The sequence below is a fragment of the Poeciliopsis prolifica genome, unplaced genomic scaffold, assembly GCF_027474105.1.
Source record: "Poeciliopsis prolifica strain line A6 unplaced genomic scaffold, Auburn_PproV2 SCAFFOLD036, whole genome shotgun sequence".
Classification (NCBI taxonomy): domain Eukaryota; kingdom Metazoa; phylum Chordata; class Actinopteri; order Cyprinodontiformes; family Poeciliidae; genus Poeciliopsis; species Poeciliopsis prolifica.
The window spans coordinates 2,613,401-2,628,151 of NW_026562411.1; the positions used below are offsets into that span (position 1 = coordinate 2,613,401).

Genomic DNA, 14,751 nt, shown 5'->3' on the forward strand with positions numbered 1-14,751 from the left:
AGTTTTGACTTTTGAAAATTTCCAAAAGTACTTATGTTTCACTTTTGGAAAAATTCCAAGTTTTTCTTTCTAGAAAATTACTGAGATTATTTTAAAAATGTCTTTTTGGCAAAAATGTACTCCTTTTTTTTTATTTTTTTAATCTACAGTTGCTGAAACATGACTTCATAAAGAAAAGCACAACTTTGAACTTTTAATCACTTAATGTTATGGTTTATTTCACTGTTAAATTTTTTTACAGTGGGTGTGTTGTTCAATCAATATATTTTCATATGTAGAAATGATTAACGTTTGTTTTTACAAGATTTGGTGAGAAAAAAGTTTAAAGTCCATCAAAACACAAAGATCAGACTCAGCTTGAGGAATTGTTGGATTTTCTCCTCAAACATGGGGATTTGGTTTGTTTGTCCTGTAAAATGAATAAGAGAAAAACTTTTTTTTGGAAACTTCATGTGACCAATAAGAAAATCATTGCTCAGCAGATTTCTTTTTAAGTTCCCTACTCCTCCCTTCCTGTTCAAATAATCAAAACATGTGACTTTATCACTATTAACTCTTTGCTGTGATACTACAGTGTTTACAACATTCTTAAAAAGCTTAAAAATATTTTGGCATAACCGCCCAGTCCTGTAAAACAAAGCTTTGCAGCATGAAAACCATCCAAGGTTTAAAAGTTGGACTGAACTGGAATTTTATTACATTTTACATAATCAGAGTTGAAGTTCTGAGCTGGTTTTTGGATTTCTCCACAACATTTAGAGCCTGATTTCACACACTAGATTGGCTCATGTTAAATTGTCAAATAGGTTTGGATTTAAAATTATTTTGTGCCCGGTTTTATCTCAATGTGTGCAGTTTATGTCTCTAAACATTGGAATTGTGTAGAAATAAAAGTTTCTGTGCAAACAAAAGACTTTAATTTACTCCTATTTTAAAACTAATTCAAAAGAAAATGTTCAACATGTAAATAACACATGACCATCAAACCGTTCAGTCGCTGTTTAATTTTCTAAATGTCGCATTTTTCAGCTCCAGTTTGAATTTTTATACCACTTTATATTCAAATAAGTACCAAATACCTGACAAAAGAAGCTTTTATAATATTTTAAAGTAATGGGCATTCAGGATTTCTTTCTTTTTATCTGTAAAACAATAAAAGTACTCTTTGTTTTGACAAATGTGAGATTTTTAAAAGCCAAATTAAAGGGCAGAAATCATTTATCAGAGCTAGAAAATCTCAAACGCATGTAAGTAAATAAAATCAAAAATCAAAAATTGAGTCAGTCCCAACAAAACAGGACAGCATTTCTACCACATGTGGCTGAAATCTCCCAGAGAAATCATTAAACAAGCAAAAACATTGCAATTTTAATGAAAATGTGTTAATTTAGTGTCTGGCAACAGAAAAAGAAACATAAATATCAAATTAATTGCGAGGACAAGCGATGCTTTTGCAGCCAGTGTGGCTGAGCTCAAAAGTTTTAATAAAATAATCTGTTTTGGACTAAAAACAAACATATTTATGTTTGCAATGATATAAATGTTTTTTTCCATCCTCCCAAAACAATTTATAGTTTCACAAGATTGTAAAACAATAAATGGAAAAAAACATGCAAGAAAGAGTTTTATAGATGTTCAATAAGTTGCACGTGGCAGGTCTGGAAACAATAAAAACATTCGATAAGACTTATATAAAAACATTAAAACGCTTCTTCAAATTCAAGTGCACCAAAGTTTTAGTCAGACGTTTAAGGGAAACCATAATCTTAACAAATCTACAGAAAGTTCCTACCTTCATGAGCAGCTGCCCTGGTCTGAAGGAGAGATGCCTAACTGTGTAGTTAAAGGACAACCAGTCAAGCAATACCTGAAAAGTTCTTTAAAGTCATGAAAACAAAATGTAGCTGCAGGTACAGAACACAATCCGTCTCCTAAACAAACCCATTCCATAAATTAAACGTGTTATATGTATGAATAGCAATGTTTACGAGTCTTTTTTTATCTTAATTATAGTTATTTTCTGCTTTCAGTGACAGAAGACGTAACATTACAGTCAGAATTTTACAACCCTAACTCTAAACATATAATGAATGAATATGGTATAAACAAAACGGAAGAGGATTTTTATTAAATAAGGAGGATTCAGTTCTTGGTTTCATTTTGCTGTAATTTGGGTGAAGATGACAAAACGGAGAAATTATTAAGTTCTGTAGCCATAAATTGACTAGAAATACTTCAAGATATTTTTAACCAGATTAAACACGATGTAAGCAAACAAAAATATTAGGTTATGTTCAAATTCCGGCATTTTAGGGACTAAATTACCATAAATAATTACAAAATACTTTTCTAAACAATGTTTTCAATTACACACCGAGTGTGTATTGTGTGTTCTAAAGTTTTATTGTGCATTTTATGGTTCAACAGACAGAAAATGGGATTAAAACAACAAAGCGTGGAAACAAACAGGAAGTCTCACTTTGACATTAACCATCGGTGCGCGTCTGAATCTTACGCGTTTTTGGTTAAAACATGTTTTTCCTCAAGTAGAGTATCCAGAGATTTTACTCATGTGGAAACCAGCCGTTTAAAAGCACAACATACAGATAATATTGAGATAAAAATGGAAGTAAAAACTGGAAATTTAGCTTCTTAAAAAAATGTTTCCAACCCGTAATGTAGAAGAAGTCTTAGACATATGAGCACAAACAATTATTTTATATTTTAATGCAACATTTTATGACTTTGTGAAAAATAGCACTTGTGTCGTTGATCTTCCTGCTCCGCTGACGGCGGCTCCTCTCTGGAGGGAAAACGTTTTCTCACTCACGGCTGTGTGCATCGTTTAACCGGCCGCCATGACGCCCTCACTCAAAGTGTGCTTCTTCAACTCGCACTTTGGTCTCACCTGTTTAAAGGTCAGTGACGCGGGCTGGCGTTGCCGTGGTTATCCGGGGTTTTAAATGGACAAGCCATTAAGTTTGTGACAGGAACATAAAATCCATAGAGTTATTGCCGGAGGAGGAGTTTTACTGGCACGCGACGTCAACGAGAACATGGCGACGGCTTCCCCAATTTCACATCATTTGCAGTAAAAACTACAATTGAAGGACAATTACAAAGCTTTCTGTGGTCAACAAACTGTTGGTTTAACAAACTGTTGGTTTAACAAACTGTTGCTCAACATCTAGTCAGACCCACAGAAGAAGGAAGTTCCTACTCAACTGGAATCAAATTAGCCTTTCAGTAATTTTAGCATTTTTGTTTTTACAATGAATATCATATTTTGTCGGACAATAGTTACGTCCGTTGTTAAACTTTTCAGAATGTTACATTCACAAGAAAGCTACCAAAATAAAAGCATATAACCTCAACAGTATAAACAAAGGTAACTTTACTCAGGTGACCTTTGCCATATTAATTTTATTCTTGGCAAAGATGTCATGGCCCTCCTCCTCATCCTATGGGGTTGCGTACAGTGCACAAAATTTCCAGTAAGCTTCATAGTTTCCACATCAGCAAAACGTTGATGAAAAGGTAAAATCAGATATAATCATAGATGAGATCATAGATGAGGGTTGGAACGTTGGTCAACTGATAAACCGGGAGCTTCATCTTTCAGCTGTTCTCTTTACCACAACAGACCAATACGCACCAATCCAGCAATTGTTCTCCATTTTTTCCTCATTTGTGAACGAGACCCTGAGATACTCAGGATGCCTTCAAACCAGCCTTGTTTACTCCGCTTTAATCCGACTCCGGTCCGTTTGCCGAGAAAGTCCGGTTCGTTTGAGGAGATGTGAATGCAGTTGAACTCTGATGTGGTTAAGTCTCGGTCCGGTTGAAGTGATCTATTGAGCGGTTCGAATGCATAGGTGAATGCCAAGTGGACTGGAGACCGCTCCAAAAGCAAGAAGTGGACTGCACGCAGGGCATTCTGGGTAAATTACAACCAAAACAAACATGTCAGCCTAGTGCTAGCAGGAGAAATGGCTCATGATCATACAACTGCTAAAATCTGATCCCACTCCATTTTGGTTTACATTTTGTGAAAAGGGAAGTGGCGCTCAGTATCTTCTTCAGAGATTTTTGTGATGCTTCCTTCGGCGGCTCTTGGTGCAGCGCCCCCACGGGTGAGGCGGGGAACAGGTTTTTTGGCTAGTTTGGGTCGTTTGGTGCAGTGCGGTGTGAAAGCAAACCACAGCAGCTAAAATGCAACAAATGTTGCAAACTTGGTTCCAACTGAACCGAGTTTACAGACTATCAGTTGTGAAAACATCCTGAAACGCTTCCGGGTTGGGGCAGGACTTTGACACGCAATTCTTTTATGGTTTAGGACAATGGAAAATCCTCATGGGCTGATTTTCATCCCTCCTTGAAAAGAGTAATATTTCATCACAAACACTTAATTTTACAGTGTTTAAGTTACTCTAAAGATTTGATCCCAATTCATTTTTCCACATCAGTAAAAAAAAACCTTTATTTCTTTTCCTTTAAGTTTAATCCAGCCACATTTCAAACAGAGACCATAAAACACATTCACATTGCTATACAGTGTGACTCATACCATTATATGGATGAACCTCCAGAGGGGTCCAGGGTCAAGCAGAAAGTGTTTTTCTTTACTTTGTCTGCAGTCCTCCTGTTTCCTGAGAGACAATCCAGTCAGTTGGATAAATTCCCAAAATGTTTTATCTCCTTTTTCTCGTTTTATTGTGGAGCTCTGCCGGTGCAAAATGTGGGTGTATCAGATCAGATTGTTATCTGAGGGCAGATCTCCAAAGATAACATCCAAGCCAGCACACAAACCTTTGCACGCCCGGTTGCACAACAAAAGCAGAAGATACTTAAAGTTTACAGCAAACAGAATGAAGTACAGGTTCGATGGAAACAAAAAGATAAAAGCTGGTCACTCACATAAAATCTGATAAGACTGTCTTTGAGGAACGCTCAGATCCCCTTCCTCATTCCTCTGAGTGACACACCAAACACGCCTTTATGTTTCAGCAAATTCAGATACACAATCAGGAGGTTTTATGATCCTTTACTACTGGAAATATTTCCATTACTAATTCACAAGAACTTAATTAAAAGTGTTATTAAAGTTTTACTAGGCTTTTAAAGTTGAAGACTGACAAACTCAAGGTTTTGGGGCGTCTGGACTCCAGAGTTAAAACCTTATGAGCTTAAATTTTATTTTATCAATCAGGTTTTTTTTGCTTCCTGTCAAATCAGATTAATCAGTCCCTCCAGTTTTTTGCAAATTCACAGTGTCAGTGTACGTAAATGCTTAATCGTGAGTTTATTGCGAGTTTTCCACATAGATTGGTCAAAAACGTTGGGTTAACAGATGCTGACTCCCACCTGCAGGTGGCAGTGTTTCTTCCTTCCTCTCCACTGCTGCGTGAGGCGTAAAGAAAAAAAACAAAACGATTTACTGTCATACACAAGTGCAAATATCACAAAATCCTTTACAAAGACTTTTAATTTGTCTCCAGAAAATCAGAGATTTTAATCACAATAAAATCACAAAAAATAATAATTAACTTCTGGAGGGACGGATCAGTATGAAAAGATATTGAAATCAGTAACTCATCGAATGCAGTTAAGCACCTAGAATAAAAGTTTTAATCTTGACCTAATTTGACCCGAATAGAGCATATATAAGAGACTTGGTCTGCCAGGAGTTATGTTTAGAAAATTAGGAACAATAAAGGAGAGCATTGAGTTATTATTCAATAAGATTAGCTACCATAACGACCAGATGATACTCTGAACCCAACCAATCACTGAACGGATGTTTAAAACCAAACACACCAAAGTTATTATGTTTAGAACAATCCAGAGTCAACGCACAGCTTCAGTTACTGGAAACTAGAGATCAGGCTGAACTCTGACCTGAACCATCAGAGCCACATAAAGACAGTTACAAAGTTGGCCTTCTGTCACCTGAAGAACATTTTCAGGATTATAGGACTCAGCCAGAACGAGAGAAACTCATCCAGTAGATGAGCAGACTTTAAAATATTCCTGTCAGTTTATAAACAGCTTAGCAGTAAAATAGATTAAATATCTGCTGGTTCTGCTCTGCATCAGAACCAGAACCAAACATGGAGAAGCAGCATTCAGCTTCTGCGCACCACAAATCTAGAAAACTGCAAAACAGACGAAACACTGAGTCACTTAGTTGCTTTTGAACCATAAGAAATGAAACATTAACCAACAAATTGGATGTATTTTAATGACAGCACTTGACAAAATGTTATTAATTTCTCAATTAGTGACTATTTTTATATGTAAACATATAAATATGCCTTCATGTTTTTAACTTCTGTTTACTAATGTTACATAATGCACTACCCAAGTTTTATGTGGTCATATAAAGTTTATGAAACGCATAACTTTACCCCTGAATGGTGATCGGTTTTTATTTTACACATTACTTCTAGCTAAAGTGCTTAGGTTTTTATATTTCCTTTTAATTGTGGTTTTATGAACATTATTTTTGGACATTGGCTGCTAAGTTGTGGAACTGTCTCTGCTTTACATGAATAACCCAAAGAGAACTTTGCTGTCTGGGTTAAACATTAAAAGGGTTTATTTAGTGTGATGCATGTTCATCCAGTCTTAACCACAGCATTTCACCAACATCAGCTAAAATATGATTATGTGCTTAACCTCCCATCCAACATGGCGGAGAATGAAAAATAGATGTTTCTATTTGGAGAAACCTGCACTTTGTATCCTCGAGAAACTCAGTTATAAAATACAAGAGGAAACTTACGCAGCGTAATAAAACAGAAAGCAACAACTGAAACAACATCTCCTGATGCCATTTCTGAATATTAAATGATTGGATCAATCATCAGTACTTGAGTAGACCTTTTTTTTACTGAATACTCTTTGATTCTTGGACTGCAACATAAAAATATGTTGCAGTCGTGCTACTTTTACTTGAGTACAATTTCTGCCACCCTGATTATATCTGACATTAATGAGATTTTTAATTCAAGGAAATGTGAAAAGCAATCCATCAAACACCAAACAGAACATTTAAAAATTTTATTAGAAAGAAAACCAGATCAGCAGCAGACATGTATAATGTAGGACAGATTAGAGAAAAATCTGTGTTTTATCAGCTTTTTGACGTCTCTCTCAGCCTGATGCTTCCTGTCACATGTGTGATGAAGCATCTCAGCAGGTGGATTCCCCAATAATTAACAGAGCTGTGAGAAAAGAAAGGAATGTAAAGTTACATTGAGGTCAGTCTTAATGTTAACTTATTAAGTCATTTCCATGAACTCAGAAGGTGGAACCCTGAAGTGGGTAATTGTAGCACCAGGACAGTTTATGGTGAACACATACAGTCAGAACATCTATATTTTACTAGACTAAGTATTCCTGGTAAAACAAAATTAAGCTTGTGATTAACATATTTAGACCAACTTTCTTTTTTTTTTACATTAATTTAAGTCATTTCAAGTCCATAATTTTAGATACATAAATTTAAGACTTTTTAAGGATGCTTGGAAACCCTTATATCCTGGATATTTACTGCCTGTGACATTCAATCAGTCCCTCTCCATCACTGGTAATGCATTCTGTGCCATTTATGAGGCATTATCTGTGCCCTTTGACCTTTTGATTGACTGTCAGATGCTTCTGTAATTGTCTGATGACAACACTTATTCTACCTGGAGGACATTCAAGACCTGATTCCCTCTTGCTGGCCTGCATGTGAACCAAATTACATTCTGCATGTTTATTATCAATACAAATGGAAATTTTGCAGAATTGATGAATATCTTTAGTAGTTTTACTAATGTTGCAGCAGCTGGAAAGTGTGTGTGTGTGTGTGTGCGTGCGTGCGTGCGTGTGTGTGTGTGTGCGTGTGTGTGTGTGTGTGCGTGTGTGTGTGTGTGTGTGGGTGTGTGTGTCTGTGTGTGTGTGTGTGCGTGTGTGTGTGTGTGTGTGCGTGTGGGTGTGTGTGTGTGTGTGTGTGTGTGTGTGCGTGTGTGAGGAGAGGAAGTAAAAGCATCACCTGATCAGGAAGGGTTGGGGGAAGCAGCTGCTGGTCTGAGTTTTGATCACATCCTGAAGATTCAGCAGGTTGCTCAGCAGCGCCCCCTGTCCACATTTATCTATCTTCGTCACCACCATCTAAACCGCAACACGTTCAGCAGTTTAGACTTTTAAAATCTTCCCCCAAAAAATATACACATTAAAAATGAGTCAGGCAATAATAACAGATTAACTGTTAAATTAAAAAATAATGAAAGTTTGCTGTGAGAGCTTAAAACAATAAACATTTTAACTTTTTAATTTATTACAATTTCCTTCCAAGATAAAATTAGTCCTTGATATTTTTAATAATTCTATTGTTGCACTGTCTTCCCACTAGATGGCAGACTACGCAGCAATAAAGTCAATGAAGTTGCCCCAACTCCTGCTGTACAATGTAGAAAACATTGATTATGATTAACAAACATTCTTAATTGCATGAAAGTTCAACTCTTGACACATATTATCTGACTAAGCCTGGAATCAAAGGGATCTTTTGCAGTTGTGATGCTGCATGAACTTCTATTTTAACAACAGCTGTCAGTTCCATGTCTAATGCATAAGAAAGTGGCTTCTGAAAAGCTGCCATTAGAAACTGGTGGAGTGAAGCTGCAGGAATGATGTTAAAACTTAACATATAGATCCAAATTCTCCATCACTGCTCGGTCTAACTGCTTCCTGCTGCCGTCCCAATCTGTCGCAGGGCTTTCTGACCCGACAGCGTGAATAATTGAACGCTGATTCCCTCCAGAGTGCCGGTGCTTCGTTATTCCGTCGCAGCGGGGCGGCTCTGGATGTTTTTAAATAGCTGAGTGGGAACGTTCAGCATTAATTCACTGTGGACACAATGAGCATCTGGGAGAAGGATGAGTGGAAGCTGAAAAGGAGGGAAAAAGGGGTCAAAGCCCCATGAAACTCTGCAAGGTCCAACATCAGACAGTTTATACTCAGACATTTCCAGACATGGTTTATGGTTTTTTTATGGATGCAAATCTTTTATGTTCTCTGTATTAGATTGAAATACAGCGATTTCAGAGTGGAAGAACCGCCGTCTTGGTTCTGTTGGACTCTGTTGACCACAGTTTAAGAGCTGAGTCGGACCCTCTGGTCCAGTACTGCACTGGTTTGGATCTTCCACAAAGAATAGGGACTTCTTTGTGTCAATAGGTAAAGTCTCATCAGAACAGACAGTAATCACATGCGGGGAACCACGAGATGCAACCCTCCTATTTATTGTATCTGTACTCCCACTAGCTCAGGTTACATCAAGCAGTATGGTACCGAATCTATGCAGATGAGCCGCAGCTCTACCTTATAATGTAAACGGGTGAAACGAACACATTGATGTTTAAACAATAAATGTGTAGAGGTGCCACAACTTTCTCCAGCTGAACAGAAACAAAACTCAAGTTATTTTGGGACCTAAAGAGAAACAACAGAGTTTAGAAATGAGCAATCAGGCCTGAAATCTGGGTGTAGTGATGAACTCTAACCTGAATCTTCAGAGCCACATAAAGACAGTTAAAAAGTCGGCCTTTGTTTCATATTAACTGGAATACTAATCAATGTATTTTTATTGTATTATGTTTTTATGGTTTACAAATAAACTTTCCTTGACTTATGTTGGAGCTAAATGTTAGGTGTTTGTTTAATTCAGTGCTTCTCAATTATTTTGCGTTACGCCCTCCCTAGCAAAAAGAAAACTATTCGCGCCCCCCACTCCCCACCGTGACTATCCATCTCTGCATAACATTTTTTTCTTATTAACATTTTTTCGCTGAAAAAACTCTAGCGGCTTATCGGCGTGATTGGGATGTAACATATTTAAGTGACGCGTTAATTTATTTGGCTTCATGCTGTCCGCTGCGAGCATTTTTAGACACAGCAAACACACCGGTCTTCCTCTTCTCCAACTGTAGTCACAGTGAAGCCAAGCGCTAAATACGCTTCGTCGTATTTCCTCTTCTTAGCTTTCGGTTGACTTTCTGTTGTCTCATTATCTTTGTCTCTCTCCGCTTTTCTTTTCATCCCTGTTAAAAACTTTTTCATGTTGGGGGTTGTTGAATAACGGAGGCCATAGACAGAACGCAGTCGGAGCTTTTTGTTGACTTAACACTGCTAACCAAGGCAAACCTGTTGTCTTGTAAGTCGTAAAATGTTGCACTGTCGCAAACGTGACAGAAGTAACAATGAGAGCGCCACTGCCGCCTACTGTGCGCAATTACACTTTATACTAGTTCGGCCAAAAAAAAGCCTGTTCCCAGGATCACACGCCCCCCCAGGTATCGCACCGCGCCCCCCAAAGGGGCCCGCCCACTATTTGAGAAGCACTGGTTTAATTTAACTCCAAAGGATGAAAATGTGAGATCTTTACCACATATGGACATCTGGTCTCCTCACACATCTCCAGGGCGACCCGGTCGGTTTTCTGCAGACCAACACTGCCGTCCACCATCAGGAATGTCCTGACCAGACTGGAAGAAATCAGACATCAGCAAATTCATCACATCACTCACCAGAAATAAAATAAAAACATGGCTTTTCACTGATTAAATCACTTCTTTCAGAAACAAAAATCAAATACAAATAAATTCTCACAACATAACCAGCAATGAGCTGCAGCTAAACGCGAGAAGCTCAGCAGCACCACCTGGTGGGTAAAACCACAAATACTGAGTGATGAAATAAAATGTCTACCACAGCAAAGAATAAAAGATCTCAGGTTTGTTCGATACAATATTTGACATACATGTCAAGAGGAGCCCTTACTTTTTCCTGGTGTAAAGATAAGGCTCCACCATGTCAACAAAGTCTCTGGGCGCTCTGTGTCCGTAACCCGGCATGTCCACCAAGGTGAACGCTTTGCCCACTTTGAAGAAGTTCATCTTCTTGGTGTGGCCCTGAAGGAGGGAGAACAAAATGTTTAAAAGCTCAAAATAATAATTTATTTACATCCAACCTTCGTTTCATTTTATTATTTTGTTGCTACAGCAACAATTTCTTCTCTAATGTTTACTGATTTACTGTATGGTGTGTTTTATGAGTTTTATTGTTATGTGTGATGTAAAGCACTTTGAACTGCCTTGTTGCTGAAATATGCGATACAAATAAACTTGGTTGATCGATGGATTAAAAACGGTGGCAATTCAAGACTTGAAACAATGACACTGTTGACAGGACAGGATATCCATGGTGTTTTTTTCTTTGTTTTTTCCGAAAAGCTTTCAGTGAAATACGACAAATTTGATTAAATCAATAACTTGCATCGATCTAAGAGTCAATGAGTCAGCAGTGGCAGAAATAATCAGCCTGTCTGAGCAGAAATAGAGGGAAGCTGAAAGCTTCCAGGTGAAGTTTAAACTCACTGGAGTTTTGGAGACTCGGACTTCCACCTCTGGAGTCAGAGAAAACAGAGCTTTGATGAGCGACGACTTCCCCACGTTGCTCCTGCCGATGAAACACACCTGAAAACACAAATGGAGGTAAATCACTTCAACTGAGCGCTGCATCCCGATAATCCAGCAATTACCAAAAAGCCCTGCTGATGTATTTTTGTGGTTTTTACTCCCATATGAATACCAACTGTGGACACGACTTGGGACTCATCCGTCTCGCCGACAGCTCGCTGACCGATGGAGCGGGAACCGACCCGGCATGCTGTCCATTCTGAACGATGCTAAATCGGCACATTTATCACCAGCTGCCTGCGCCTGCTTACTAATGCATGAGGCTGCAGGGACTGGAGAGATATTATGGTAGATTTTTTTACAGACTTGGTGTATTTTTCAAGAATAGGACGTTTCGCTCTTCTGTTCTTCTGCTGTCCAGCTGTGCTGGTTTTTATTCTCTGACATAATTTGCAGCTTCACTGATTTATTTACAGACATGATCCAATAAGAAAAAGCCATCCTGGACCTGAATTATTATTATGTTAATCTTAGTTATAAGAGAGATTGAAAGTTGCATCAATAACTGCTTGAAAGCTATACCACCACTACTCACAACGTCAAAATGTCACAAAAATACAATGTTTTCGTTTTTACTAAAATGTACGACAGCATATTACAGCCATTCCTTATCTAAAACAAGAGACAACATTTCTGCACAAAGATCTCAGGAATTTGAGGCGTGCTGTGGCGGCGCAGGGGTTAGCACGCCTCAGTACTCCACGCAGACGTTGCGGGTTCGACTCCCGGTCCTCGCAACCTTTGCCGCATGTCTTCTCATCCTCTTTCCTGTCTGTCTACTGTAAAAACAATACGAGCCACTAGCGCTGCAGAAACTCTTCGGAGAAAAAAAAAATCTCAGGAATTTTCTAGAACAACAGAAAAATTTCTGAGTTTGAAAAGTTTAAAACTCCAAAAATTTCAGAGATTAATCTGAAAAAATCTTCCTGAGGTTGGAAAGACAAAAAATGTGCAGAAGAAAAATCAGAAATTTTTAGATTAATGAAATGAAATTTTCTAGAAAAAAACTTGGAAATTTTCTGAGTTTCAAAAGCTGAACATTTGTAATTTTTTTTTCTAAAAAATTCTGAGGTTAATCTCAGAATTTGAGTTTTTTGGCAGAAACTTTAGAAGCTTCAGAGCTTCTGCCTCAAACAGCATCAAATCCCTACAAATCCTCCACTTGGCTCCTGTAGACTATCCAGCAGCAATTAGCAAACACATGGTGGAACTGTGCACCATGTGCAGCTTCTCTTTATAGAAGCTGCTTCACCAGTAAAAACACTGTTGAAGAGGAGTGAGGAGATGACTTCCTGAAGGCGGAGTGTTAGAAAAACAGAAGTTTTTAAAGAAACAGACGGACAATTTCAAGATGTTAAATTAGGAAGTAAATTTTCTTTTAAGTCATATTTGATATATGCAGCATTTTTATAACAATTGAAGATAATAGCTACTTGATTTAGCTATAAATGGCACTATATGCCTAGAAAACACAAAATGCTGCTCCGTTAAAGGTCGATACACTTAAAAACGCTGAGGTGGCGTGCCAACCTCTGGCTGCTTCAGAGCGGGAGCGTGGTCCATCCTCTCTGCAGAGCTGTAGTAATCGATCTGGTGAGATGGTGAAGAACAGAAGAGCTTCTCCGCCTCCATCATGTCTTCCATAGAGGGATGAAACAGCTGAAACGGCATCCTGTCCACTGACCTGAAAAATGACTGGCTGATTAACAAACGACACCCAGCTGAGAGTTTGGGTTGAATGCATCACAGAATCTCATCTGAGCACCTGTCCAGGTGCGCCTCCAGCCTGTTGAAGGGGTACAGGAGGCTCTGCATCTTCTTGGGAGGAAGTGAGGTTGCTTTTCGAAGTGAGGAAAGTTTGTGGACGTGTCGACTGGAGAGGTGAATTGAAGCTCTGGACCGAAGCCACAGAGCGACCTGGAGACAAATCGTCATCCTTAGCTGACCTCAGATCTGCCTGCACGCTGAGGGAAACACACACAGATCAGTGTTTACAAGTTTGTTACAATAAAAATCAGGCTCAAATATAGTATTTGATGCTATTGGTACATTTTTATCAAACAATCAAAGTGTCTTTCCTCATCACAATCAAGCAAGTAGAATATTTAAACCACCCAGTTTCTGCTAGACATTAATTTCTCCATTTTATTTGATTGACATTAATCAATCAAATAAATTCACTGACGTTTCTGTGAACAATATTCACTCCAATGCTACTTTCATTCACTGTTATTGTCATGTATTTCCTGGTTCTGAGACTCTTCTGATACAAAATAATGCTATTTTCATAGGATTACATATTATGCATCTACATTTTATTTTTAAAAATGGTTTTCATAAATGCCATTATTAAATTCAGTCCTCATCATAAATGAAAAATATACCCTTTTTTCTGAATTTTGTGTCACTGATTGCAGTGAAAAATGAGGACGTTGTGATTTCTGATAAATTTTAAATCTACCTTGATCTTATGTAATTAGCCTGAACATCTCGTCTAATGTCGTCCATTTTAAGGTTTAATTTCACCCTAATTTCACACAAACACGTCTATAAGTGACTAATTAATCAGTACATTTCGACGCCACGTGTTTAAACTACAGCACCGTTACATTTTAAAAGCTTCTCTCATCTCTCATTGTTCTGTTAGACCTCCTTTATTCTAACACAGCAATGTTAGCATAACACAAAAAACCCAAAATTTAATCCCTTATTTGAACAGTTTGGTAACAAAACACAGATAATATACACAGCGAAAACTTACGACTGAAAGCCTTTGTGCCATAAAAAAGATAAACTCACTAATCAATATTTGTCCCTCTTTAAGTCATAATTCAATAACAACAACAAAAAAGAACAAAAATGTTTTTAAAGCATGTAGTTTTCACTCTTCCCTGTCATTACTGCTCCATGTTTACAAATGACTCTTCTTCTTTGTCGCTTTTTGCCGGTAGCTCCTTACCGCCACCTCCTGGTCGAAAGTGTTAACACACTTTAGAGAAAGTTAAATCCCCCTGTTTTGAGATTGGATTCCTCTTTGTCCACAAAAAAAAAATAATAATAATAATTCAAGCTGAAAAAGAAAAAAGCAGCAGACAATTATTTTTCACATTTGGACTTATTTAAACGGATAAATCACACAGACATACTTTAATTACATATGTTTTAAAATTCCTGCTAATTCTATTACATTGCTTTATCATCTTAAAACATATTAACTATATGT

At 37.7% G+C, this 14,751-nt stretch overlaps 1 protein-coding gene across 2 annotated transcripts; it reads right to left on the reverse strand.

The window, feature by feature from the left end:
• Nucleotides 1-7,047: 7,047 nt before the first annotated feature.
• Nucleotides 7,048-14,467, reverse strand: gtpbp8 (GTP binding protein 8 (putative)). Of its 2 annotated transcripts, none has more exons than XM_055052944.1 (8): nucleotides 14,328-14,467; nucleotides 13,294-13,492; nucleotides 13,059-13,212; nucleotides 11,427-11,525; nucleotides 10,831-10,961; nucleotides 10,436-10,535; nucleotides 8,042-8,160; nucleotides 7,048-7,226 (listed from the first exon to the last, which is right to left on the reverse strand). In XM_055052944.1, exons 2-8 carry the CDS (start codon nucleotides 13,461-13,463, stop codon nucleotides 7,136-7,138), a joined length of 864 nt encoding a protein of 287 aa, XP_054908919.1. In that variant the 5' UTR covers nucleotides 13,464-13,492; nucleotides 14,328-14,467; the 3' UTR covers nucleotides 7,048-7,135. The 2 variants fall into 2 exon arrangements, with proteins under 2 accessions (XP_054908919.1, XP_054908918.1); XM_055052943.1 differs by having other exon boundaries at nucleotides 14,290-14,467.
• Between the last annotated feature and the right edge of the window lie 284 nt (nucleotides 14,468-14,751).

Excerpts from the sequence above, each read along its gene's own strand:
- gtpbp8 (XM_055052944.1), bottom strand. The coding sequence starts at position 13,463 with ATGACGATTTGTCTCCAGGTCGCTCTGTGGCTTCGGTCCAGAGCTTCA. Across the intron at positions 13,213-13,293 it reads CTGGAGGCGCACCTGGACAG|GTCAGTGGACAGGATGCCGT; the intron begins GTGCTCAGATGA and ends GTCATTTTTCAG. Across the intron at positions 11,526-13,058 it reads CCGCTCTGAAGCAGCCAGAG|GTGTGTTTCATCGGCAGGAG; the intron begins GTTGGCACGCCA and ends TTGTGTTTTCAG.